General features: G+C 34.5%; 1 protein-coding gene across 5 annotated transcripts in view; it reads right to left on the bottom strand.

Moving 5' to 3' along the window:
* The window catches only part of LOC100679291 (nucleoprotein TPR), a 344,349-nt gene that overhangs the window by 237,073 nt on the left and 82,329 nt on the right, over positions 1-24,947 (bottom strand). For all 5 annotated transcript variants that reach the window (XM_031921530.2, XM_031921529.2, XM_031921528.2 and 2 more), the window contains one exon: positions 5,961-6,615. In XM_031921530.2, the coding sequence (XP_031777390.1) occupies positions 5,961-6,615 (655 nt within the window). The remainder of the gene's footprint in view (positions 1-5,960; positions 6,616-24,947) is intronic.

The raw sequence follows: 24,947 nt of genomic DNA on the forward strand, positions 1-24,947 counted from the left end.
GAATAACGTTCACGAATTGCGATTTCATCCCTTAAGACACCTCCTTATATGCAATATGCGAGACAAGACGGCAGAGGGGGAAACTAGTGAGGGAGGTGAAATGAAAGGGGTGCAATTCACATAAATAAGAGCGACGCTTGATGAAAAACTCATTTGATCGCTTATTCTCTCTCTCTCTCTCTCTCTCTCTCTTTCTGATGAACAGTTGAAATATGGCTAAGAAAATTGTCGATGTTCAAGGCTTTAAGGCACTCGATAACGAGTTCATTTTTAAAAAAGTATGTACTCTAGCAAGACGCTCAACTGACGACGTTGACCTTCGAACCACCGTTCGCGTTTGCCGTCTCGTTGCAAAGTTCTTCTTAAGCCACAAAGCGCCGTATACCAGCGAACGATACAGCCGTAGCGCACTAGGCAAAGAGCGCAACACTCCAAGCACCACGGGGCTATATAAGACCGACCGCAAAGCATTGAAGCCAGTTCAGTTTGAACTCCTGATCCGGGCAGTACCGTGATACTCCCCACACGATACTGCAAGGAGAGCCAGAGCCAGACTACCGCCGACGAAACCGTCTCGTGAGCAGACGTGATGACCAGTCTGCCTAGCTTATCCCTGATACCCGGATTATCATCTTGAGCACACGAGATAATCAAGAAACATCGAAGCGCCGGCGAGCCTCGTCCTTGTGAGCACACGTGTACGATACTCAACGTCGCTGTCCTGTTATTACCCTATCGCCTAGCTGTTTTTTTTTTGCCACTGTGCGCAAACAGGGTCAAGGGAATAGCTGGATCGATATCGACAATCTACAGAATCGTGCGCCCACGTCTCTGTAGAATCCTAGGACAAATATAACCAACACGTAACAGAACACTTCTAACCAACTTACACACCGATGTTTTGCCTCTCTCTTTCCCACTGTGTGCACACAGTGGTAAGAGAGCAACTGAACTAGAACCAAGGATACGCAGAATCGTGCGCTCACGTCTCTGTGTAATCTGATCGATTGTCACTGTGTGCACACAAGGCGGCTGCTGATAACCTCGTGTCCAAGCTCCCTCGGTGCGTAGAGAGCAAACACAGCACGGACCTTTCTACGTCGACCCTGGAGCAGGTTTGGACGAGAGGTGCGCGCGGTTTCTATCCAAGGGAGCAAGCTGCGCCGAACTAATAGCGTGACAGCGACGGCTTCGGAACAGCAACTGATTATTGCATAAAAAGAAGACGTATCGCTCGCTAAATTTATATTGTAACAATGGAATGCAAAAACAAGTCAGAAAAGCAGCAGCAGAAGTAAGTCGGAAGATCTACGGAACATCCGATGCGGATGTTTGCAGAAACTCCGCCGCCAGAGTCGCCGACTCCATCACTGTCGACTCCAGCAAATCCCAGGCCACAGACTCCACCACCACCAGAGTCACCGACTCCTACTTCACCATGACCTCTCGTATAAGCGCTTGAGATCGATGAGGATGAAGTGCCGTCGCCACCACCACCATGGTCTCCTGGGCTTCCAGCGATTGATCAAGAATCTCCGGATTAACCAGCAACATCACTACCACCTCTAATTATTTTAGACGAAGAAGAGGATGAGGAGAATGAGGATGAAATAGTGTGCGTTTGCACAGAGACTCGTTCTGAAAGCTCGGATAACAAACCGCCAAAGTCGCGACATCGACTTGAGTATTAATTGACTCTTCCATGGTTTCTAAATCGGGTCTTTTCAGAGCGGACCTTCACTTTTCCAATCGGCCCTTTTCAAGGCCACCAAAAATTAAAACGTATGATAAATTATTTTGTTTACAGACCACAACAATAACTTAATTATCAAAACTTTTTTAGAGCCATTACTTCTTACTCTCCCTCTCTCTCGATCTGTCCTTTTCGGGACCACCAAAAAATTATAACGTAAGAAAACTATTTATTCTTGTTTAACAGTGAAGGTCAAACATATTTTCTATTAACAAATTAAATAAAACAATGCAATGTAAAAAAATTTTTCTTAGCGCTTCCTTTAAGTTAAATAATAAATACTTAATGTTAGAATTACTTTCAATAAGATTTTTTCTCTATCGTCCATAACAAATAAAAATACAAGTAATACTTTTACTCGTAAAATATACCCTGCACAAATTAAGATTCTATTGTAAAATAATAATTGAGTAACTCTTTTACTTCCTTCCTAAGAAAGCTTTGTAATAGTGATTTTTGGAGTTTGTGTAAAAATGTGTGTGTGTGTGTGCGTGCGCGCGCGCGTATTTATACGCATGTATCACAACTTCTAGTAAGCGGATTTTAAGCCACCAAGTTTCATTTTTTCGCTTTTACTGTAAAATGGTAGGAAAAAAGTCTGTTTTTATATTTTGTTAACGCTTTTTTTATAGCAATTTTTTTAGTTTTAAGAATTTATTTTTTTCTTATAAAGTTTTTGAGAAAATTAGTTTTGATATGTAATTGTTTGATATGTATTTATAAGAAAATATAGATACCTATCTTTCAACCGCAGAGAATTTATATTATCGTTCGTCGTTTTTTTATTATACACTATAAAGTGCAATTTTATAAAACTGTAGTAACTCAAAAACTAAATTTTAAACTTTTTTAAATAAATCCATGATCATTAAAGATTATTAGAACAATACACCATTTTAATTTTGAGTCATTCTATGGGGCAGATCCGTCGAAAAACACCAAAAACTGAAAAAAGTCGTTTTTCTATGAAACTATAACTGGTGTAAAAAGACAATAATCAAGTTCAAATTTTAGATTTAGTTAGTACTATACAGCACCTTGGACCTCTTTTTTGGACGGTTTACAAAACCTCGGTAGCTACAAAGATATTAAGGTTCAACAATTTTTTTTCACCCTGTATACTCTCTTCAACTAAAAACTGTATCACTTCTATCTCAGCTTCTATAAAATAGATTTTAAATTACATAGGCTTGTTTTTTCTGTTTCCTTTTAATTAATTCATGAAAAACAAAATTTCCAGCCTTACACGTGCGTTTATTCTATGGCGATATTTCGTTTAACAACCATTAATCAATTATATCTATGCGAGCGAGATAGAGAGACAGACAGAGAGAGAGAGAGAGAGAGAGAGAGAGAGTAATACAAGTTTCAAGTTATTTTAAATTATTTCATTGATTTGATCCTATGAAATAGATCTTATACTGAAAATACAACCTTTTCTGTTACACAATAACTGAAAACTTCCGCTACAACGGGAGAGAATGGCTCTCACACCTGAAATAAAAAGCTTGTTATTCACTCTAGATGCATGAAAACAAGTCTTTTTCATGCACGTATGAAAAAAAATAATTTTATCCATCAAACAGAAAATTACAAAAACTGTATACAATCATGTATGGAGTAAAAACATTTTTGATATTAAAGCAATACATAATGTTGAAGGAAGCTACGTACTACAGAATAGGCAGCGGATTTTTTTAATGATGTTTCATTTTTAGCTTTAAGCAATCTAAAATTTTTCAACTCAATATCTATTGCATTTTTCGACTGCTATGTTTTAAACTCTACATATTTGTTTTTTTTTTCTAACGAACTGTATGTAAGCTTGTTTAGTTCAATTAAGCTAAATTATTATCAGTCTTTAGGAAAGTTGATTTTTTCCTAAAAGAACAGATTTCATCTGAAACTTAAAAAATAATTTATCATACGTTATTATTATATGGTGGCCCTGAAAAGGGCTGATTGGTTTTACTTGTTGTCCTTATAAGGACAGATTGAATCAATGCTGGGCTTCTTTTAAACAGCAGCATAATCATTGCAATTATCCTTCTTATCGCCGTTTTCTCTCGGTCTTTTTATCTTAGTTGAGACTTTTTAGTCTAGCGACGAAGAGAGATCTATTTCGACCTTGGGCTGTTGTTGCACAGGCAACTACTCCGGATATTGCCAATTTTCAAGATTGCAAATGATCACGTACCGACGATGAAGAGAGTCGTAGATGAACAAAGGCTCAACTTTGGAATCGGATACACGATCCTGGCTGTCCGTCGGAGGTAGCGTTGGTGGTGAAGTTGGCGACGAATCGACTTGTTCAAGCGGTGGCACCGACTATTCTTGCAAGGGATTAGCTTGTCAAAACAACTTCTCCATATCGCAGTGAATTAATGTTTCTTCTCTCGAAGGATCCACTTGTCAAGAGAGATTCTCCATCTCTTCATAGAGCAAGCTACGATAGTTATCGTCGAAATCCTTTTTCTCGGCGATCCTCATGATGATTTAGAAATCTAGTACTAGACTGCTCGCTTTTATACTAAAAATGTTCAAATTCGCAAAAATCCCTACCCTCTCGAATAAAAAATTGACTAATCACAGTCACTCTGAGAAGCTCCTCAAGAGGATAAAAGAAGAACCTCTGGGTTGGGTAAAAAAAAAACATTTTTAACCATGAGGGGCAACGATGAAGAAGCACTCATCCCGCTGAATGAAGACGATGTGGAGTTCCGGTTGCGAGAAATAGAAGACTCGGGAGATTATTGATATTTCCATAACATCGCAACGCCCACACCGTCAACTCCAAAATCCATCTTAAATTTGTATTATGATTTCAATTCCTTTAAGTTATAAAATTATTTAAAAAATTATAAGGCGTTAGCAGCTATCAAAAAATAATGCACACTTGTCGTATTGACAACAGCGATGCAGTAGCAGCCTTTTGAAAAGTCGTTTGTGTCGAGATTATTCCTTTTGAACTTTCATTTGACGCGGTTCATTAAACGGGTATGATATAGGTTTAAAACACGCCTTTCATAAGGTAAAATTTTGGCAACTATAAGTTTCGTTTCTATCTTTATAAATCTGTAATGTTGTATTATGATTTTAATTTCTCTTTTAATTTACAAAATAATTCAAAAATTTTTGAAGCGTTTGCAGCTTACAAAAGTTTATCACCATGCTTATAAATAAACGTTAATGAATGTATTGAAATCAGTTGAAAAATGTTAAGCATTAAAGTTTAGCAACAAAAGTTGTATCAGCAAAGTGGTTATTAAAAATAATGCACATTTGCCGTGCCATCGTCTCATAGTCTATCGATAAAACAAATAAATAGCTAGTTATTAGGTATGAATTTTGCCACTAGTCTTTCGTCGTAAAAATCCTAACACGTGCATGAAAGTTTATAGCAAAGAACAATTTTCAAAGCCAAAATACTGCATCAGATTTACTTCACTGTAGAGATATAATTAATTACTAGATACATCATGGACTATAAGATGACGAAACGGCAAGTGTGCATTCTTTTTTGATAGCTGCTAATGCTTAATACTTTCTTTAATAATTTTATTATAGCTTAGAGGTATCGGAATCATAATACAAAGTTACAGATTTATGAATATATTACTTATACAGATTAGTATATACAGCAAAATTTATATCTTCTGCTAATTTATATTGTGGTAGGATAACAACAATAAATTATTTAGACTCGGGAGATTATTGATATTTCCATAACATCGCAACGCCCACACCGTCGACTCCAAAATCCATCTTAAATTTGTATTATGATTTCAATTCCTTTAAGTTATAAAATTATTTAAAAAATTATAAGGCGTTAGCAGCTATCAAAAAATAATGCACACTTGTCGTATTGACAACAGCGATCATTTGACGCGGTTCATTAAACGGTATATTGCAAAAAAGGTAAGTGCTTATACAATAAAAGTTTTGTAGGTCATCTGGTAAATAGCGTTTAGAATTGCAAAAACAAGTCAGCCGTAAAAATGACAGAGCTCTATCCCAATAACCCAAATTAATTGAAAAATCGCAACATTTTGATCCAACAACCCAAATTAGAGCTAATTACTGAAACGTCAGTAGCAGCAAAAGATATTTATTATTATGGGCACACACGCGCGCGCGCGCGCACACACACACACACACACACACACACACACACACACCATACAACGAATGCTAAAGTGTAATTGACCTGTCAAGTTTTTCTTTTATTTCTCCTGAGTATATTTGATCTGTAGCTTTTTCAATTTGTTCTTGTCGGAGAGATAACGTTCTCACAATTGACAGTAATTTTTGATTGTTCTCTTGCATACTTTCGATATCTTTGAAGGTCACTAATTCTTTACTAATAATATGAGAAGATGCAAGACTGTCCATCTCCGTGCTAGTTAATTCGTCTGTTGGAACCTCATTGCCAGTCCTACATTCTTGAACTTCTTTTAACAAGTAACAGACTTGCCTTGCTAAATCAGTTATTTCACATTTGAATCTCTGATTTTCTCTACTGTGGTGATTTATTAATCGTTTTGCTTCATCAACGTCTTCTTGCAAACGGCAGTTTTCATTTAAAAGTTCGTCTACTCTCAAACTAAGGGTAGTGCTATTATTTATGGCGGCTTCGTAATCTTCCCTTTGTTGCTGCAGTATCGGAGCCTTTTCTTCTAACTCCCTTAAAATTATTTCCATCTGAAATTTCAGTTTTTCTTTTTCTTCTTTTGCTAAACTTAACTCGTTTGTTACATCTACTAATTGAGTATAAATTTGTGTCAAACTTAATCCTTTTTTTAATATTTTACTAGCAACGGCAGCAGTCGGGGCGAGATGTTCCACAGCTTGGTCTAAGCGATCTAGAAAAATAAATAAAAAATATATTAGACGTAACTTGATGTAACAATGGTTAGGAAACTATTAGAATACTAGGGAGGATAACCCCCTGCTCGCTTCGCTCGCTAACCCCCTAATTTCAATTTTCGTTTTTGATTGTATAATTTTATAATTTCTAAATCTTCTCATTACGATTTTGATTGTTCATTCCAAAATGATTAATTTTTTAATTGAACTCGCTTCGCTCGCCAACCCCCAATTTTAAAATAGGTAGTAATTTATAAGTTGAAAATATTTCTACTGCAGTTCTAATTTTAATTGTATTCGATATTCGAAAATCTATTATGTTCAAACTCGCAGTGGTTACCTATAACATAATGCATAGCAACCGTATCAACAACATATAACAACAATTTCTTAGCAGCTTTATATTCACGTCGGGTCAAAAATTTGGTTACGTTTGAGTTAAATTCAGTTTTAATCGCGATTTTTTAATGCTGTATGCACAAATAGTTTAGTTATTCCTATAAAACTAAATTCAAAATCAAATCGCGAGTTTTTATGTATAAATTATTGTGTGGGATTGTAACGCCCCGTACAAGCTCCGCAAAAAACTATACAGAATAAAAACTAAAATTTATTGAATACATTTTTAGATTTTACGCGAGTATCGCGCTCCCCCATTTTCAACTAGGATAAGCCCGCGCTACAATTGACAGCGCAACTTCAGCAGCGCCACGAGTCAGCGAGCGGCTGTAGCAGCAAAACCGAAAGAAGAGGGAGAGCGCGCAACACAACATGTATATATGTATATAGAAGCGGCGAGCGCAGCGGCGCAAGAGAAGGAGAAGCGGCGGCGCAGCATGCGCATATTATAAATTATTTGTATGAATGGGTTTTGTACATAGGTGTGAATGTCTGTGTTAAAGTGTGAATGTGAAAGTATTTTCGGCGGCACGATCCCGCTCGCTCCGAAGCCTATAAAAGGACCCGCACGGCCAGTATTAGCTCACTAGCCGAAGCGCAACTTAAGCGCCAGTGCAACTAAACCGCCTAGTCCCTGCTCTTGAGCAACTTATGCCTTGAGCAGGTAAAAGACTAAGAATATTTTTAAATATTTCTACACTTATAAAAATTTCGAGTCAGGCACGATATCGCATCATAAAGCGTATCAGTCCTAGACTTAGAAAAATTCTAATTCTTGTCAAAATAACTTAGAAAAATTTCATTACATAATTTAAACTTGTAAAATTTCGAATAAGGTCAGATGACGCAAATTTAAGCGTATCTGCATAACATCTCTTCTTGTAACAATACGACTCAAATCAGATTACGCAACTTAAACGCGTATCTGTTTATTTTTGTTTGTAAAAATCAAAGCGGATTTACCCATTTAATTTTTGTGATACTTAGAATATATGCAAGATATACGCAATATTCTATTATTTATTTATATATATTTATTTTTGTTATATAGAACAAAAATCTCTTTATTGCGATAAACCTCCACTACCTGGTATCCCGGACCTGAACTATCATAATTGAGAATTATTATAAAAATTTAAAATCTTTCTATTTAATCTGTTATCAGAATCACGACGCAGATTAGTAAATGTTCGCGACTTTTCAGATAGTAAAATCAATAGATTTTGTATTCTTACATAAATTTAATTACTACAGGACCGAGATAAGTCGTGACCGTTACAGGATACTAAATCCAGGCTGCAATCATTTGAAAGAGAAAATGGGAGAGAGAATGAGAGAGAGAGAGAGAGAGAGAGAGAGAGAGAGAGAGAGAGAGAGAGAGAGAGAGGAAAAGGGAGATAAAGAGAACTATACTCACATCGAAAGTTAAGTATTTTTAATCTATGAAATTTTGACATAGTAGATAGACAGAATATCCAATAAAATGTCAGAATGTAAAATAGAAAAAAATTCTTGGAGATGTCAATTGCTTATTTCGTTGCTTTTCGTATTTTTTGTTTAATACGGAAGAAAATCCTATGAAAATTAGAGCCAAAATTGTAAATCATGTATATGATAATTGGGAATATTTTGAGGCATTTATCGTAGGCGACGAATCCTTAAAAATTACTGATAGAAGTACTTATGAAATAAATATGTCAATGAATATAACGTATGGCAGTGAAATGGAAATTATAGCATTTGTTCGTCTCTATTCTGTTCGTATTTCAGTTTCTAGTACAAACTTTATTAATCCTATATATTACGGTTGCGATTCTATTACTTATGAAAATGAATTGAATTAATTTTTATCTGGTCCCATAGACACAGGACATTATGACATACAAAATTATAACAATTTTAATTACTGGGCTAATTATAAAAAAAAATCCTATAAAAGTTACTATCATACAAACCGTGATGCTTCAAAATTAAAAAGAGTTAAGATTGATAATTCAAACACTGATTATCGAAAAAAGAAAAGGGAAGGTGACTAAATTGAAAATATGAGTGAAACCCGTTTAATAAAACGGAAGAAGACAGAGTAGAAAATATGTGTTCTTATTCTTTAGATAAAAAAAGACAAAAAGATGCAGTCAACAACATGAGCGAAGTCAGATTACCAAAGAAAAGGTCTAAAGATGTTGAAAATATGACTGATAATGGATTAGCGAAAAAAAGGATGTAGTTCAGAACATGACGGATTGATTAGAGAAAAAAAGGTGCAAAGATGTAGTTCAGAACATGACGGATGATAGATTAGAGAAAAAGAGATGCAAAAATATAGTTGAAAATATGCTGAGGTTAGATTAGAGAAAAAGAGATCCAAAGATATAGTTGAAAATATGACTAAAATTAGATTAGAAAAAAAAGGTTTACGGATACAACAGAAATTATGAATAGCAATCGTGTTAACAAATGTCGCCAGATTTAAAGGGCAAATAAACTATTTTCATCCAAACTGTCTTACTTAGACTTTGGTGAAATGGATTACGTATGTCCTTATTGTTATGATTCTTACTGGTCCGTAGTTTTCTAAAAAAAGTTGTTGTCATAATGGTAAAGTAAAATTACCACTGCGCAGTAAATATGATGATAGTTTAAAAGAATTATTATTTAATGATAGAAAATTTAGAGATCTGATTCGTTATTACAATAATATTTCTCGTTTGCTACATTTAAAGCAAATGTTATCAATGAATTTAAATCTGGAATTTATAATTAAAAAATTCAAGGTCAAGTTTGTCAAATATCACCTAATACAATTAAAACTTCAAATGATACAGCTCATTGTGGTCAAATTTATATATATATGACGATTTAGAAGCTACTGAAATAAGACTTAAGAAAAATTTAAAACTGATTAGTGAAAATATTAAAATCATTTCTAAAATTTTAAATAATAAGCCATATTCAAAAAAATTCAAAAATTCAAATGAATTGACTAAGTCAGAAACATTAACTGAATATTGCTTGTATTTTACACGGAACATAAATCAAGACCAACGTAGATATAATAAACCCTCTACAGGTGAATGTGCGGCATTAATAGTTTCCAAAGATAGTGATGTTTCAACTAATTACGATCTGTGTGTTCATCCAAAAGATTTTCCAAAAGGAATAATTCAAAAAATTTTGAAAACAAAGAAAGATTAGATAATTTATTTGTTCTTCCATCAACATATATAGGAAGTCTAAGATACATGCATCGAAATTTCTTAGATTCCATGAATACAGTAAGAAAAATTGGTAGTAATCCAGATTTATTTGTTACAATGACAACTAATCTAAATTAGCCCGAGTTAAAACAAATATTAGAAAAATTTCTACCGGGATTTACTTGTAATGATATTGCACCTATAGTGGTAAGGTTATTCTATGCAAAATTTCGCGCACTTCTATCTGACATTTTAAGCGGAAAATTTTTCGGCAATGTTATAGCTCAGATTTATGTAATAGAATTTCAAAAAAGAGGTCTTCCATATGTGCATATGTTATTTACATTAGATCCCAAAGATAAACTTACAAATCCAGATAAAATTGACAAACATTGACAAATATTAGTGCAGAAATTCCTGATGACGATGTCGAACTGAGAAGATTTAGTGATAAAATATATGTATATTACATGGCCCACATACAGACGACTCTTTGTGTTATGATTAAAAAACAGAAAATTGCTCTAAAAAATTTCCAAAACATTTATGTGACGCAACTCAATTTGAAAATAACGGTTTTCCTAAATATCGTAGACGTAACAATAGAAATAAAAACTATCATTATAATAAAAGGATTAATGGTGAAATTGTGAATGTTGATAATTCTATGGTAGTAGCCTATAATCCGACTCTTTTAAAAAAATACCATTGTCGCATAAATACAGAATATAGTGCTTCAATCATGAGTATCAAATACTTATACAAATATTTACACAAAGGTCATGATAGAGCTTTAATTAAAATACAAAAAAAAAGATTCAAACCCTTTGATGCATAATAAAAATACAAATCCTGTAAAAAAAAGATTCAAACCCTTTGGTATATGATGAAATTGCAAATAATGAAGACTGGATACTTGGAGCCCTATGGAAGCTGTATGCAGAATACATGAATTACCTATAACTAGAAATCCACATACTGTAGTACCCTTAGTTCTTCATATGCCAGGCAAACAACCAATAAAATTTGATGAAGACAATATTGATTTAAGTGCATTAAACTCTGAAACGACACTTACAGCGTGGTTCAAACTGAATAAAACAGATGATTATGCCAGAAAATTTTTATACGCTGATAAACCACAACACGATATTTTTTCTAAAAAGAAAATGGATTAGACGTAAAAATCATAGCAATACTCTAGGTAAATCAATTTGTGTTGTTCCCAAAGAACAGGAATTATTTCATATGAAATTAATTTTACACCGAGTAAAGGGAGCTACTTCTTTTGATGACTTAAAAACTTGAGGGTAACTTTCATCCAACTTTTAAAGATACTGCAATAGCTATGGGATTGGTAGAAAATGATAAAAAATTTTTAATTTATTTAACGAAGCATGTCATATTATGTTACCAATACAATTACGTAAACTTTTTGCTTGGTTTTTAATTGCTAATAAATTATCACTAGCAAAACAAATTTGGGAAAAATATACTGTTCATTTTTGCGAAGACTTTAATGATAATGCTGAAAATAAAGCATTAACATTTATAAACAATATTTTGATTTCTTTTTTTCTTTTCAATTTTTTCTTAATTACAAACTTAAAAAATCTAAATTTTATAATATAGAATGATTTATAGTCAAATACTTCAACTTTAAAAATAACTAAGTCATATTATCTTTAATCTATAAACTAAAAATCACGGGTACAAGACCAGATCTCAACTTTCTTTTAATTGTACAAAAATAATAATTTACTATATATTAGTCGGCTCAAATAGTATAAAATTTTAAGCAAACATCTATATTAAAATAATGTAAAATAAAACATTTTTGAAAATTAAAGATATAATTGTCCCCTTAATAAGTTTCAAAATATAATTTTACATTATTTTAACAGTGTCAGATTATCTGTCATTATAAATTACAATACTACAAAATGTATTTATATATACGATCGCCATCGATATACAACCGAGCGAGCGTCAGCGAGCGAGGCATCTGCTGCTAGTATAAATCATTAATAGTGTCTCTCTCTTATGCATTTGATACCTATACAGGGTGACCCAATTTAAACGGGCACCGCTCATAACTCGTCAGGGACAGCCACAATCGAAAAAATGGTAGAGACCAAAGTTGTAGAATATCGAAGGGGCAACCGGATGGTGACCTTGGATTTGACCTTGAACGCGTTTTTCAAGGTCATTTGAAGGTCAACTTTGGATTTTTAAATAGGAACCCCATTCTTTTATTGCGGGAATGGAAAGAGCGGTAAATTTTACGTTCAGAATGGTATGTTCGGTTGCGGCACTGAAGGTCATCTCAATGTCCTGCAGCCAGAATGAAACCCCGCCTACGTAATTCCTCTAGCAACGCCAAATTAAAAAAAAGTGGTAGAGACCAAAGTTGTTGTATAGGGGGGGGGGGGGGGGGGAGAAAATTGTGACCTCGAATTTGAGCCAGCCCTACAAGGTCATTTCAAGGTCAAATTATTTTTTTTCAAACAGCACCCACTTTTTCGACTCCGGATCCTGAAAGCGTGTAAAATGTTGCACTTTAAACGAAGTAGTAAATTTAAAATAGAAGAAAAGATTTTAATCATTTAGCGTACCATTTCCTGCGTTTTGTCATCATTATAAAACTTGATGTCCAGGACCCACGACGAGGACGTAGCAGGGTGGATTTTCAGGTCCCATTTTGATCCGGCCGATGAAGGCAAGACGTGAAGACACCGGCCGATTAAGGCAAGAATCATAGCCCGGCCGATGAAGGCAAGACGTGAAGACACCGGCCGATTAAGGCAAGAATCATAGCCCGGCCGATGAAGGCAAGACGTGAAGACACCGGCCGATTAAGGCAAGAATCATAGCCCGGCCGATGAAGGCAAGACGTGAAGACACCGGCAGATGAAGGCAAGACCATGAAAAAATCACTTTATAAATAGAGTTTAAGCTTTACCTAATTAAGTGTTCAAAAATCCCTCCATGATGTCTAATACATAGTTGAATTCTTCGCTCAAAGCTTCCAACAGTCGACAGAAGCACATGCCTTGGTATGCCTCTGCAAGTATTAATGATTCTTTGCATCATATTTTCTCTAGTAGTAGGGGCGTCCGCATACACGCTGTTTTTCAAAAAGCCCCATAAATAAAAATCTGGGCTCGTGAGATCTGGGGATCGTGGAGGCCACTCAACATGATCTTCACCACGTCCAATACCTATCCATCTATTACGGTATGTTTGATTTAAAAAATCTTGAACATCTAAACTTCTATGCGCAGGTGCACCATCATGTTGAAGCCACATACGCATTCTGGTTTGTATATTAACATCTTCTAACAGATTTGGTAATTCATTTGTCAGAAAATGGAAGTATCTATCTCTGTTAACATTACCGTCAAAAAAGTAAGGCCCAATTAGATAGCCATTAACAATACCACACCATACTACAAGACTCCATTGATGTTGGTGATCGACTGCACGGGTCCAATGAGGATTTTCAATGGACCAATAGTGGGAATTGTGTCGGTTTAGTTGACCTGTATTATGGAAAGTGGCTTCATCGGAAAACATGACGTACCTGAAAAAATGTGGATCGTTTTGCAATCTTTCCTGTGCCCATTGGCAAAATCGTAACCTTCTTTCAAAATCACGTTCTGTTAGCTCTTGGGTCAAAGTAATATGATATGGATGGTAACGATGGAGTCTTGTTATTCTTCTCACTGTTTCTCTCGGGATGCCAGATCGTACTTCTATTTGTCGAATTGAAATATGAGGATCTAAATAAATCATAGCAAGCACCACCAATACTCGTGGATCATTTCGCTCGATAGTCATTACTCTATGACGTTGTCGTGATCTTTGAGGTCCTCGCCTCTCTCGCTGTTCAATTCTCTGGATCGTACTTCGAGATGGATGATGATTTCTGTTTGGGAAACGCCTCCGACATAATTGTGCTGCTGCATTATAATTTCTTCGACACTCTTCCAAAATCAATAAAATATCAACAATTTCGCTTCGACTATAGTCCGGCATATTTACTTAGATTATAAATATTACAAAAATAAAAAAAATGACTCAAATCACATATTTTCAATTATTAAATTAGTATTTGAAGTCGATAAATATCTAAATAAATTTAAAAATTCTACTGCATTACTAGAACTTAGACTGTTTTCTGCAAAAAATAATAAATAAAAAACTACTTAAACAATTATTTAATTGCAAATAGTAATTATTAATTTTTTATTATAAAATAATTTATTGATTAGGAAGCTTTTATGAAATAGATAATAAATAAATATTTTGTAATTCCAAAAGTGTTAAAAGTAAATTTTAATAGATAACTTAATACTTATAGATAAAATAGTTAAAATTGTATTTTAGTAAAAGATTTATTTTAACTTATTAAATTTTATGAAGTGAAATCAAACTTATACATACATTTAAAATATGGGTAATTAATCGGAATATTTAGCTCTTAAACAATATTTTCTAGAATAATCGCTATGACTTGAAATTATATCAAACATTTTTTAATTTTAAGTAAATTGATTCTTCAAGAAATACCTTCATTACGTATTGCAGAACTTTTTTTATACAAGACATTAATACAAAAATTTTAATAGAAAATGTATATTCGTATTATTTTTAATATTAAATGAAATGATGTAAAAAGTACAATCTTCATTTGTTAACAATAATAAATATTCTGTTACGTTAGATAACAATTTTTTACATTAACATAACTTTAGATGCAATATTTTATATTAATATGTATGTTATTAATTAATTATTATCGTGTTAAATACAATATTTTACAGCTTACATATTGTACAAGTTTAAATAATGAACATACATTTTTTAGTGTTGTTGGTTGTTTATTATTACTTATCTAATAGAAAAGTGCAAAAAATTTAAGTACCTACCAATTTCTGCTGCAAAAATATTTCTAATAGAATTAAAATATTTATACAGTGGAATTATCACTAAATAATTATATTAACTGTTGCCAGTAATTGTATGTATAATCTGTGTGACGACATGGTATGTATTAAAAACTTTATAATTCTGCTTATACATATGTATTTTCAACATGCGTGTTTACATGTATGTGTGTATAGCATATGTATACAAACATACGTATGTATGTATATCTATGTATACTTAAAACAATAATAATTTATGAATAAATTAAATGGAAAAACAACAACGTTATTTAAAAAAACATAATGCAATTTATTTCTGATTCAAATAATAAATGTGTGTAAAATAAATATAAAAACTTTTTTACTTTATACTTCGATGTTTTACTTTTTCTTTTTCTGTATCGATGGCTTTTTATTGTAAAATTCTATTCATATTTTGGCATTACGGTTTATCAATTTATGATTTTTTAAAAATAAAACATTTAATATTTTTTTTACGTTTTTATCAAACTTTGACGTTTTTCTACAATACTTCGATGTTTTACTTAATCTTTTTCTGTATCGATGATTGGCTTTTTAATAAAAATTTTCGTTAATATTTTTGGCGGAAGGCCGAGTGTGAGACTCTTTCGACAATTTTCGGAGGCTATTTTTATTTTTGCAAATCGAAAGTTCGGGCGGCAGGTACGGCGCGGGGCCGGGGCGCCTGCCTGAAAATCATTCGTGAGTTAAGCGTCGTAGGGGAAGGTTCGACGGAGTCGCGGTGGCAAGACTGAGCGCGGGACTTATTTTAAAAGGCTTATTTCGGGAGCCATTTTTATTTTTCGCACATCAGGAGTTCGGGTAGGTAGGTGGCGACCATATCTAGAGGAGTCATTCGCAAGTTAACCGTCGGAAGGGATCATTCGGGGAATAGCGAGACTTATGTTTGGACGCTAGCGAGGGCTCATTTGCGTCTTGGCCGCTGGACAGAGAACATCTAAGAAGGGATTTCATCTCGGATACAAAGTAAAAGTAAAGTTTGAAAAAAATAATTTGACCTTGAAATGACCTTGTAGGACTGGCTCAAATTCGAGGTCACAATTCCCCCCCCCCCCCCTATACAACAACTTTGGTCTCTACCACTTTTTTTTAATTTGGCGTTCTTTACTCGGGAAGATGCCTGAGCTCGCTGTACGATCCCGCTATGCCGGTACAAAGTCCGAGGCCTTGCTGCTGAAGCGTCGGAGAAGCGAGAGGGGGAGGAGTATCATCGTCAGAATAACCAAGGAATATTTTGCGCGGATGTTAGCACCTTGTTAAAGAGCTCTTTTCTAGGATACAGGATAAGGAAAGAAACCTCGAAAATAAATTGAACACGAGTATAAATAAGTAAACAATAAAATTAACTAAGATTACATTCTTTTGTCTTTCTTTTATCGGAATATGGATCCACAGACAGACAGAAACCTCAAAATCGCGAAAGCAGCCTTCTGAAAACAGTACGTGAAATACGGCGCATTCAATCGCATTCTTTGCCTCCTGTATAAATAAAACGTTCGATACACGTACGAAAAGCTGATTCCAAAATTGTGATAACTTCATTTTCCGATCAATGGTGGGAAATTTTGGTATATTTGTGGACAAAACTCTTGTTAAAAGGGGATTCTTTAACAAATCGTATTAACAAATCATAACAATTTTTTGGTTGAAATACTCGAAAATAGTTATTCGAGTATTTCTAATCTCTATCGAAATTAAATTTCAATATCTTGCGACCGCTAAATATGACCTATTACATAGAGCCAAAAAACGTAAATCACGCTTCAAATGGTTTGAGAAGAATGGTTCAAGAACATCAAATTTTCATTAATTCCTGCTTATAGTACATATGTTTATGAGTACCGAATAGAATTTTTGCTAGGATTGCATAAAAATTATGGATTCCAAAGCTTTTTGTCGAAAAATATAGGGTTTTGTGATTGGGCATAAAATGACTTGTTATCATTTATAAATCATGAAATCAAAATTTTCGCAATTCCTACTTAAAGTACAACTATTTTGAAGTATTTCTAACAAAAAATTGTTGCGATTCGTTGAGAATTTCGCTGTCTCCAGTGTTTTGTCTGAAAATATACGCATATTTAAAAGAGCGTAATTTACGTATTTTGGCTCTATGTGATAATTCCTACGTCAAGTACAATTATTTTCAAGTATTTATAACGAACAATTTTTACGATTTGTTAAAAATTTTCTTGTAACAAGAGTTTTGTCCATAAATATACCAAAATTTCCCACTGTGCGATCCCCCAATTTTGATTTTAATTTTAAAAATATTTGTGGACTTTTCGTCCTTTTGTAAAAATACTTGATGATTAATATGCAAATATATTATATATAATTAATATTATATCTATATAATCGGGCCGTTAAAGTGCAATATGGATATAATCCTACAAAAGGTGGAGGAGATGAGTATGAAAATGGATAAGGAAAAGGTACAAAGGGAGAAGATGATTGAGAACTGGGGGCAGAAATATATTTGGACTAGAGGAAAAAATGAACAGAAAAATAGAGGAAGGGCTAAAAAGTATAAAAGCAAGACTGAAAGAAGAAGGAGAAGAAAAGAAAAGAATCAGAAGAGAATGCAAGGAGGCGAGAGAAAGGGAGGAGGAAACAAGAGAGATGGAGAAGAAAGAATGGGAAGTGAGATTAGAACGCGAAAGAAAAGAGAGGAAAGAGGAAATCGAGGAGATATTAGGGAAGATAGAAAGTCTGGAAAAAGGGGAAGAGAGAGAGAGACAAGGGCAGTGGCACAGAGAGTCAGTCAGGGGAGAGAGAGAGGATAAGGGAATGGGAACGGAAAAGGAGAGGGACAGAAAGCAGATGGAAGAAATGGAATGGAGGATCGAGGAAGGAGAGAGGGATAGGAAAAAGAATAATATTATAATAGCAGGGTGGAAAGAAGAAAAATGGGATAGGAAGACGGTAGAAGACTGGATAAAGAAAAAACTCGAAGTAGAGGTTACGTTGAGAAAAACGTGGTCAGAAGAATAGGGGCAGAATGTAGAAACTGAGAAGAAAAAGGCGTTATCATGAGAGAGAGAGAGAGAGAGAGAGAGAGAGAGAGAGAGAGAGAGAGAGAGAGAGAGAGAGAAGGCTAGGTTACAAGGGTCTGATATATTCATAGACAACGATCTAACCTGGAAAGAGAGAAGGAATAAAGAAAAACTGAGAGAATACGCGGTAAAGGAAAGAAAAGAAGGAAAAGAGGTCAAAATAGGATATAACAAACTGTGGATAAATGGGGTAGAGTATTTATGGAAGGAAAGAGAACAGGAATTTTTTCGGAGAAAGAAAAGGACAGGAGCGGAAGAAAAGCGAGGAGGAAGGGAACATAAGAATAATTAGTTGGAATGTAGCGGGAATAAAAGGTATAGATGAGAGGACCTAGGGATATATAAAAGGGTTTGATTTAATCTGTCTGCAGGAAACGTGGCTGGAAGATAAAGAAGGAAAATACTGGGATAAGAAACTAGGAGGTTATGAAGTCAGAGTCAGAAATGCGAAGAAAGGGGGAAAAAGAGGTAGAGTGAAAGGGGGAATAGTGATGGCGGTAAAACAGGGAACAAAAACAGAGAGAGTAGAGTGGATGGAAGAAAAGACAAACGAATTTATACGGGCGAGAATATCAGGGATGACGAAAAACGCCAGGGGCGAGAAATTGATTTGGTGGGGAAATATGAATGCAAGAACGGGCCAGGAAGGAGGCGGACTCGACGAAGAAGGCAACGAAGAGAACAGGGAATCGAAAGATGAAAAGAAAATCAGAGAAGGGGAAGAATTTCTAGAAAAAACAAAAGAGATGGAACTCAGTATATTAAATGGTAATACCGAAGGAGACGAAACGGGAGAATACACATACATAGGAGGAGAAGGATGCTCAGTGATAGATTATGTGATAACAAATGAGGAAGGAAAAAGAGGGGTAGGTAAAAATCGTTAGGCTAGAATCGGACCACAACGCAATAGAGATAGAGTTGGGAAAATTATCCGGGAAAACAGAAGAAGAGAAAGATAGAATCGTAGAAAGAGCAATATGGAATGAAAAAGCCATAGGTAAGTTCAGAGAAGAATTAGGCAAAGGCAAGAAGGAAATAGAATGGTCGGAATTGAAAAGAAAATTGGAAAAAGCAGTCAGAAAGAGAAAGGTAGGCGGTAAGAAAAGAAAGAAAAACACCTGGTGGGATGAAGAATGCAGACTTAAGCAAGCATAGGTAAAGAAGTTGGGCAAAGCGATTAAGTTGGGAAAGGGAAGGAAAGAGTATATCAAAGCAAAAAGAGTGGGGAGTATTAGTAGAAAGAAAAAAGGAGGAAGAAATGAAGAAAAGAATAAAAGAGGCAGGAGATGATAAAACCGGGAGAAAATTCTGGGAGGTGGTAAAAAGCAGGAAAAGAAAAAAGAGGACAAGATGCAGCAGCAAAATACAGAAAGAAGAGTGGCTAACTCACTTCAAAGGGTAACTAGGAGAAGAGACAGGACGAGTTGGGAACAAGTTCACAAGGAGAAGATGAAGAAGGAGATGGAGAGTAGAACGAAGAAAGAATATCCGAAGACGAGGTGAGGAAGGCAATCGGCAAGATGAAAAGGGGAAAAGCACCAGGAGCAGATGGACTACAAAATGAGGTATGGATACACAGAGAGGAACAGGTAATAGGGGAGATAACCAGTATTATATCTATATAAATAAAAACATTTACAACTTAATCTGTATAGAAATTGAATGTATGACCCTTTTAATTGGAGTTCTCAGCCCTTTAATAATTACCCTAAAATTTGTTTTTAACTATTTGAAATTACTTTTAATGAAATTTACATACAAAAGCTGCAAATGAAAGTTTCATTTTAAAATTAAAAAATTATTATTCCTTTATAAGCTACTCAGGATACGCTCGCTTCGGTCGCGATTAACACAATGGTTAACATAATGTTTCATTTAATGTATAATATAAAACAAAATTATATTTTAATTATAAACAAACAAATTATAAAATAAAAAAATATTATGCAATATTAATTTTTTCTTAAAATTTACAAATTACATATAAGTAATTATTATTAAAATTACATGAGGTTTCATTAATATAAGAAAAAATTAATATTTTTTTTTGTATCAGAATTTAATAAAAAATAACATAAGTTATATAACACTCGGTTAATACTTTCCTGCCGTGTTACCAGGGCCAGAAGGGCCCTGTTTATTATAAATTAACGTCGGGCGTGCAGAAGGCACGGCTCGGCCGACTCAGATCATGCACGTGTTTTTACACGAGCCCGCGGAGGCGGCGTAGGTCGGGTCGTAGGAAATAACACACGAGAAATTTAGATAAGGAAATGTATATTCAATTGTAACTATACACGGAGGTGCAAACGCCGCACACTTCGACGAACGATAAAGAGAGACGAGAGATATTACCCTGTCGACGTGAGAGAGTGAGAGTGCAGGTACTTACAACTCGGTAGTGGCAGTAGTACTTGACGCAACGGACGTGGTCCAGTCTCGGACGTGGAGATGTACAGTTCGGACGGGCGTCGCAGCAACTCGTCGGTAACGCACGGACGAATATCGTTCGCTCTCGAGATGCTCGCAGGACTCACAACAAATCCGCGTATATAGTAGCGCAAGCTATTCGTGTGGATAGCGCAGCGAGACTAACTCTAGTCGCGGTTCTCCCGGCCGTCGGCACATCGTTGTCATATCTCGCCAATGCTGTGCGGCCAGGCGGCAACCGCACTACCTATGCTCTCACTCTCTCTGTCTCTATCTTGCCTCGTTTCTCGTTCTCGCTCGTTTCGGCGCTCGTTGGCAGCTTGCTGAAACAATAATCTTATTACAATTAGTACATGATTAGCCGTTAGACATTTCACGTGCAATTGGCCGTCACAGTTAATACATATTGATGTGATTGACAAATTCTTTGATTTTTTATAAGAAATAATATACAGTAACGTGAGGTGTGTTGTTGTGGGATTATAATATAACATTACTATTATTTTTAAGTTTTTCTGCCATTTTAAATAATATAATAGAGAAGAGACATAATTTTTAAAAAAAGTTTGTGAATATTACATTCAGAAGCTATCATCAGTACATATTTCCAGGGAAAAGAGGAAGCCTGAAAATTCTTCAGAACACATCACGAAACAAGGAAGTATGAAAAAATGCGGGATAGGTACGTGTTCGACGAGAACTGAATGGTTCTGTACGAAATGTTTGCAGAAAACACAAAGAAGATCACGGCAATGAGCCATAATTGGGTTCATAACTCGGAAACTTATTGAAACTTTTACTACTTTGCGCACGATTGTTTATCCTTATTTTACACTAACAAATTGAACTCTGACAAAAAAACGTTACATAGGTTTTTGTCGTGTTTTTGCCCGTAGAATCGATATCCGGATTCAGTTTTGCAAAATTACGACATTTTGGGTTATTTGTTTAAATAATTTGTTACAAACAATTGTAATCGACAAAAGAGAAAAACATGGGTACTTTTATTTTTGGTTATGCAAAGGATGGCACAGTTCGTTTCTTGATATCTCAGCCATATTTTGCATGGTATTTGGCATGGTCAATGCCCCCTTCCCAGAGTACGATTGTTTATAGGTATTTTACACTAACAAATTGAACTCTCACAAAAAAACGTTACATAGGTTTTTTTCGTGTTTTTGCCCGTAGAATCGATATCCGCATTCAGTTTTGCCAAATTAAAACATTTTGGGTTATTTGTTTAAATAATTTGTTATAAACAATTGTGATCGACAAAAGAAAAAACACTGGTATTTTTTTTTTTGGTTATGCAAAGGATGGCACAGTTCGTTTCTCGATATCTCTACCAGGTTTTGCCTGGTTTTTAATGGGTTGAAGCACTTTTGATTTAAAAATTTATATTGAATCCCTGTTTGTTAGTTAGCTACATATATTCTTATTAATTCCGACTGTTGCTTCGTTTCAAACGGAAGTAGAATAAAAGAGCTTTAATTTAAGCTCAGGCTGATTAAAATTGACCAATCCTGTGAAAAGTTATAAGCATTTCAATCGTAATACCGTATTTTCTTTGAGGTTAAGGGACATGCAGCTCTTCCTAGGGTCGAAATTTAAAAAAGTGCTTCAAAAATGCTAAATGAGTTGTCCAGGATCAAGGGGGACATCCTTTTGTGCAATTAGTTTTGACCTTGAACTCAAATTTCAAGGTCATTTGAAGGTCAAATTTTTTTTTTTTTCAATAGGAACCCCTATTTTTGATAGCAGATTCGGAAAGAACAGGAAATTTTACGTCCGAAACGTCCGAAAGTCAACATCCTCTAAAAGCTCTGGCAGTCGATCTCTGAGCAATGCCAAATAGCTATTCTGGTTAACATTTTGACCTTAAAAAATATGGCCCAATCAGGTAACCATTAATGATCCCATACCACACCATTAAACTCCATCGGTTTTGATGGTCAATAGCCCTGTACCAGTGGGGATTTACAGGTGACCAGTAGTGACTATTGTGCCTATTTAATTGACCATCACTGCGAAATATAGCCTCGTCAGAAAACATAACAAATCTGAAAAAATCTGGATCATTTTGTAAAACTCCTAAAGCCCACTGGCAAAAGTTAATACGCATTAGAAAATGGCGTGGCCTCAGCTCATGAATCATGAACTAATCTTATGTGGTAATCGTGATAGTGGAGATTATTGAGAATTCTCAATGCTGTTCTTTGTGGTATACCGATTTCTCTTTCAATTTGTCGACTACTAATTTGTGGATTGAGATGAACAGCTGCTAAGGCGGCTATAACATTAGGATCATTTTCGTTGTATTCGTGGTGTCTGCGTTGACGACGAAGATGTCCATCACGAGCTCTTCGAAGTAATCTGAGTAGTGTGTCGTGAGTAGGACGCCTTCTTAGAGGAAAGCGTTCAGCGTAGAGTCGCACCACGGCTCTGGCATTGTTTTGGGTTTCGCCTAAGATCATTATCATATCAACAATTTCATTGGATTGATAATCGACCATGTTGAAAATTTTGTTTATAATAAGAAAAACTATTTTATTTACATTCACTCTTTATTGAAATTGAAACTAAACCAAAATAAGAAAGTGACAACAAAAAAAGGAGGAATTTTCAAACTGTATAATTTTTAAATCAAATTTGTAACTTCTTATTTTCTTACGTTAAGACATTGTGATTTAAATTGAAGACAGCGTGAGAACAATCGTTACAATTCATATTAGATTAAAGAAATTCAACTTAAAAAAAACATCTAAACTGGAAATGATGGCTGGACAATTATTAAAAATTTTTTTAATATTACAAAAGCAAAATGCTGTTTAATATTTTATTTTAAATAATGTATTTTTTAACATCCTACCTTTATTGTTTAAGCATTTTTTACGCTTTTGAAACGTTAAACTTTTACTTGACTCTGCTTCGACCGTGAATGAATTGACAACATTGATTTTTAATGTATCATTTCCCACTCCCATTAAGAACTCAGATATTTAAAATTATCATGTTTACTTCAAAATTTACTTTTGACCACTAAAAATTTGTTAACAAATGTTAAACAAGCACCCTAGTGAGAGGCAAGGGGACTCACAGTAAACAAGCACCCCAGTGAGAGGCAAGGGGACTCACGTTAAAAAAGCACCCCAAAGGGAACATAATCCTAATACGTCCACGTCGTTGTTCCTGGGTAGCGCTGAAATTAGGGAATTATTTTGTTTTTAAGGTAAATATTTTCATGGTCATTGTCACATTGGGTTTGAATATTCAATCATAAAAGTACATTAACTACGATTATTCTATCAGAAAAAGCGATTAAATAGCAATTACAGTATTTCTTAACATTTGACCTTGAAATGACCTTGTGAAGGTAATGAAAAAAATTTTGAAATACCGTTTCGGACGTAAAATTTCCTGTTCTTTCCGAATCTGCTATCAAAAATAGGGGTTCCTATTTAAAAAAAAAATTTGACCTTCAAATGTCCTTGAAAATTTGAGTTCAAGGTCAAAACTAATTGCACAAAAAGATGTCCCCCTTGATCCTGGACAACTTTCATCTGAACAATTTTTCTGTTCATGGCTTAATTTAAGAGTTATTAAACTGGTTTGATTAAAATGGCCCACCTTGTATACCACAAAAAAGCATGATAAAAATATATAAATTCATAAGTATTTAGAGATTTTTACAAAAATTATCAAATATAATATTTTAATATTATGTAGATTGCATTTTAAAAATTCGATGCAAAGCATCGACTTTTTTGATCATACAACAAATGACTATCGTGTAAATTGAATGTCATTCATATTTAAAAGTATCATCACTCAACGACAACACCATCTTAACAAGGAAAATTGAGATTGTAAGTAAAATACATGTAATACAAAATTAAATGACTTTGCATAATTTAAAAAATATATATTGTTAAAACATTTGCTGCAGAATAGTTATAATGGATAAAGGAATAATTGCATATAGGGAAATCAGGGTTCATTGCCATTTGAAGGTATAAGTTGAACCTAAATCCGAAACTGTGCCCATAACTGTGTGGATAACCCCCAAAAGTTATTATTTGTGAATCAAAGACCGCAGTAGCACCCCGATTGCAAGTATAAGTTTTTATACACTGTGTCGTCGGGGAGCAGCGCGACCCTATTATACTTTGAATTTGCTATTTAACCTAAATGCGTTTTATTATCTCCAATGATTTCTTGCCTGATATGTCTTAGATGCTTATAGTAATGTATTTTGAAGATTTTAATGAGA

Source organism: Nasonia vitripennis (assembly GCF_009193385.2).
Source record: "Nasonia vitripennis strain AsymCx chromosome 1 unlocalized genomic scaffold, Nvit_psr_1.1 chr1_random0012, whole genome shotgun sequence".
Lineage (NCBI taxonomy): Eukaryota > Metazoa > Arthropoda > Insecta > Hymenoptera > Pteromalidae > Nasonia > Nasonia vitripennis.